The sequence below is a fragment of the Procambarus clarkii genome, chromosome 64, assembly GCF_040958095.1.
Source record: "Procambarus clarkii isolate CNS0578487 chromosome 64, FALCON_Pclarkii_2.0, whole genome shotgun sequence".
Taxonomy (NCBI): Eukaryota; Metazoa; Arthropoda; class Malacostraca; order Decapoda; family Cambaridae; genus Procambarus; species Procambarus clarkii.
In genome coordinates, this window is record NC_091213.1 from 27533421 (window position 1) to 27537778 (window position 4358).

General features: G+C 39.3%; 1 protein-coding gene across 1 annotated transcript; it reads right to left on the reverse strand.

The window, feature by feature from the left end:
- Positions 1 to 1049: 1049 nt before the first annotated feature.
- LOC138354817 (zinc finger protein 431-like) lies at positions 1050 to 1976 on the reverse strand. Its single transcript, XM_069309316.1, has one exon. It carries the CDS (start codon positions 1974 to 1976, stop codon positions 1050 to 1052), a length of 927 nt encoding a protein of 308 aa, XP_069165417.1.
- Positions 1977 to 4358: the final 2382 nt, after the last annotated feature.

Sequence of the window (4358 nt, forward strand, 5' to 3'; positions counted from 1 at the left end):
ATAACTGCCATTCAATCAAATATAATTGTTAGTTAGGGAAAAAAACCTAACTGCTAAAGATAGGCTAAAAAAATCAAACTCGAACAGTTATAATTGCCAGTTAGGCTACCATAATTCTCAAGTGATTTAGATTTCTAATCAAGAGTAGTAAAACTCATAAATAAATAAATCCAATATACCTTCTTGTATACAAATAAATAAATAAATAATAAATAAATAAGCAAAACACATAATAGACATGAAATTACATTGTAGTTTGAAAAGCATTTAATTCCTTCATTATAATAAATTTATATTTCTCCTGCAAATTAAATGGTTTAATTTTGTACACATCTCATACTGCTTTCAACATCCAATGTTAGATAATATTACAACAAAATGTCTGACTACAAAGATTATATGTTAAATAAGGTTCTAGGGGGAACAAAAACAGAAAAACCTTACACATGAATATATGAATGAAAAACAGTTAAAACTTGTGTTATCTTTGTTAAGATATACAAATATTTACTTAACTTTGAACAATCTTGAGTTGTTGTACACTAACACCTCTCTTTGGCACTATGAGGAGCACCTAACTTCAACACTAACACCTCTAGCTTTTGCTTGGTGTAAGAGGGTGTCTATCATAGAAGAAGAAAATATTAATATGGCTCTAGATCTTTACTTTTCATGATGAGGCGCATTTCTCAAACTAAACTTGAGACAATTGCACCCGAAGGACATGCAACTGATATCGTGATATTTTTCACGACCACCACAATATTTTCATGAAGCTCAATTTCTAAACTGTATTAAAGATAAATTAATTTACTAATATGTGCCCCATTATTCCTCAACATTCTCTCAATTATCTTCCGCAATCGACGTGTTCAGCCTATAGCTTGAATGTATCATCTTGTGCTGCTTCACATGTCTAAACAGCTTGAATCTCTTCCCACACTCTAGACACTCATAGAGGACGAGGATATGAATGCACAAGCATGTGACGCATTATAGCTCCACGTGTTCTAAATTGTTTGCCACACTCGGAACATTCAAAACGCCTTTCACTGGGTATGTATCATCCTGTGAGTCTTGATAGAGTCAAGACGATTGAATCTCTTTCCACACTCTGGACACTCATAAGGTTTATCACCTGAATGCACAAAAAGGTGACGTATTATAGCTCCACGTGTTCTAAATTTTTTGCCACACTCGGCACATTCATAAGGTCTTTCACCTGTATGCACCAACCTGTGAGTCTTCAAACCTACAAGATGATTGAATCTCTTTCCACACTCTGGACACTCATGAGGTTTAGCACCTGAATGTACTACCATATGTTTCTTCATATATTCAAGACGTTTGAATCTCGTCCCACACTCTGGACACTCATAAGGTTTGTCACCCGTATGCAGCATCCTGTGAGTCTTCATATAGCCAAGACGTGTGAATCTCTTCCCACACTCAGGGCACTCATAAGGTTGGTCACCTGAATGTACAAGCATGTGACTTATTATAGATTCACGTGTTCTTAATTGTTTGCCACACCCGGCACATTCAAAAGGTCTTTCACCTGTATGCATCATCCTGTGAGTCTTCATATAGTCAAGACGTTTGAATCTCTTCCCACACTCTGGACACTCATGAAGTTTATCACCTGAATGCACTAACATGTGTTTCTTCATATATCCATGCCGATTAAATATCTTCCCACACTCTGGACACTCATGAGGTTTTTCACCTGAATGCACTAACATGTGAGTCTTCATTGTGTCAAGACGATTGAATCTCTTTCCACAGTCTGGACACTCAAAAGGTTTGTCACCTGAATGCACAAGCATGTGAATCTTCATTGTACCAAGACGCCTGAATCTCTTCCTACACTCTGGACACTCATAAGGCCTATCACCTGAATGCACTAACATGTGTTTCTTCATATTTCCAACACAACTGAATACCTTTCCACACTCTGGACATTGGTGAGTCTCCATCTTCTTTATGATAGGTTCAGTATGTGAGAAGGTGTCCTCCTCCTGATAACTGCACAAGTGGTGATATCAGGAGACGCGTGGGGCCCAGTGTCAATGTTGACGGTTAAGCAAGGACGTAGAGTTAGATTTGATGTTAACCAAACCACACACTAGAGAGTTTCGGTCCGTCCTGTACCATTCTCAAGGCGATTGTGATGACGGAATTTGACGTTTTTGACAATAAATAGGCAAGATAGAGGAGAGGAGAAGGAAATCATAGATTTCATTTCTTTTCTTTATTATGCTCCCCATCCTGTGGACGATGGTGTAAAGGGTTACAGAGGCACATAATCGGTTCAGGAACTGAACCCTCTAGTTAACATAACATAAGAACATAGAACAAAGGTAACTGCAGAAGGTCTATTGGCCCATACGAGGCAGCTCCTATCTATAACCACCCAATCCCACTCATATACTTGTCCAACCCGCACTTGAAACAATCGAGGGACCCCACATCCACCACGTTACGCGGCAATTGGTTCCAAAATCAACAATCCTGTTACTGAACCAGTATTTACCCAAGTCTGTCCTAAATCTAAACTTATCTAATTTATACCCATTGTTTCGTGTTCTGTCTTGTGTTGATATTTTTAATACCCTATTAATATCCCCCCTGTTATGTCCATTCATCCACTTGTAAACCTCTATCATGTCACCCCTAACTCTTCGCCTTTCCCGTGAATGCAACTAAACATTCATTTTAGTTCATTTAGCTAAGCAAATAACAATCTTTTGACGCTAGTTACACAATTGAAGGAATGGTCGAACAAATGGTTGTTAGAGTTTAACCCAACCAAATGTAATGTAATGAAGATAGGTGTAGGGAGCAGGAGGCCAGATACAAGGTATCATCTGGGAGAGGAAATTCTTCAGGAGTCAGAGAAGGAAAAAGACTTGGGGGTTGATATCACGCCAGACCTGTCTCCTGCAGCACATATCAAGCGGATAACATCAGCGGCATATGCCAGGCTGGCCAACATACGAACGGCATTCAGAAACTTGTAAAGAATCATTCAGAACTTTGTATACCACATATGTCAGGCCAATCCTGGAGTATGCAGCCCCAGCATGGAGTCCATATCTAGTCAAGGATAAGACTAAACTGGAAAAGGTTCAAAGGTTGCCACCAGACTAGTACCCGAGCTGAGAGGTATGAGCTACGAGGAGAGACTACGGGAATTGAACCTCACTTCGTTGGAAGACAGAAGAGTTAAGGGGTACATGATCACCACATTCAAGATTCTCAAGGGAATCGACAGGGTTGATAAAGACAGGCTATTTAACACAAGGGGCACACGCACTAGGGGACACAGGTGGAAACTGAGTGCCCAAATAAGCCACAGAGATATTAGAAAGAACTTTTTTAGTGTCAGAGTGGTTGTGGTTGACAAATGGAATGCATTAGGAAGCAATGTGGTGGAGGCTGACTCCATACACAGTTTCAAGTGTAGATATGATAGAGCCCAATAGGCTCAGGAACCTGTAAACCTGTTGATTGACGGTTGAGAGGCGGGACCAAAGAGCCAGAGCTCAACTCCCGCAAGCACAACTAGGTGAGCACATGTACATATATATACATATATAGATACACATACATATTCAATCACCCACTCAAATAAACACATCAATAATCTTTGTATCAAAAGTGATTCAAGAAGCGGCTCACAAGTCACTAGACAAGGCCCTTTACATAGGAACATAAGAACAAAGGTAACTGCAGAAGGCCTATTGGCCCATACGAGGCAGCTCCTATCAATAACCACCCAATCCCACTCATATAACCCGCGCTTGAAACAATCGAGGGACCCCACATCCACCACGTTACGCGGCAATTGGTTCCACAAATCAACAACCCTGTTACTGAACCAGTATTTACCCAAGTCTGTCCTAAATCTAAAATTATCCAATTTATACCCATTGTTTAGTGTTCTGTATTGTGTTGATATTTTTAATATCCTATTAATATCCCTCCTGTTATGTCCATTCATCCACTTGTAAAGCTCTATCATGTCACCCCTAACTCTTCTTCTTTCCAGTGAATGCTACTTAAGCTTTGTTAATCTTTCTTAATATGAAAGATTAATTCTAATTTGGGGAATTAACTTAGTTAATTCTACGTTGGACACGTTCAAGTGAATTTATATCCATTCTATAATACGGCGACCAAAACTGAACTGCATAATCTAAATGGTCCCTAACCAGAGCAAGATATAGCTTAAGAACCACACCAGGTGTCTTGTTACTAACGCTTCGATTAATAAATCCCAGTGTCCTATTCGCCTTATTACGAACATTCATGCATTGATCCTTTTGTTTTAAATTCTTACTAATCATAACTCCCAG

What these genes read in the sequence shown, in the direction of transcription:
- LOC138354817 (XM_069309316.1), bottom strand. Translation starts at nt 1,976, where the DNA reads ATGGAGACTCACCAATGTCCAGAGTGTGGAAAGGTATTCAGTTGTGTT.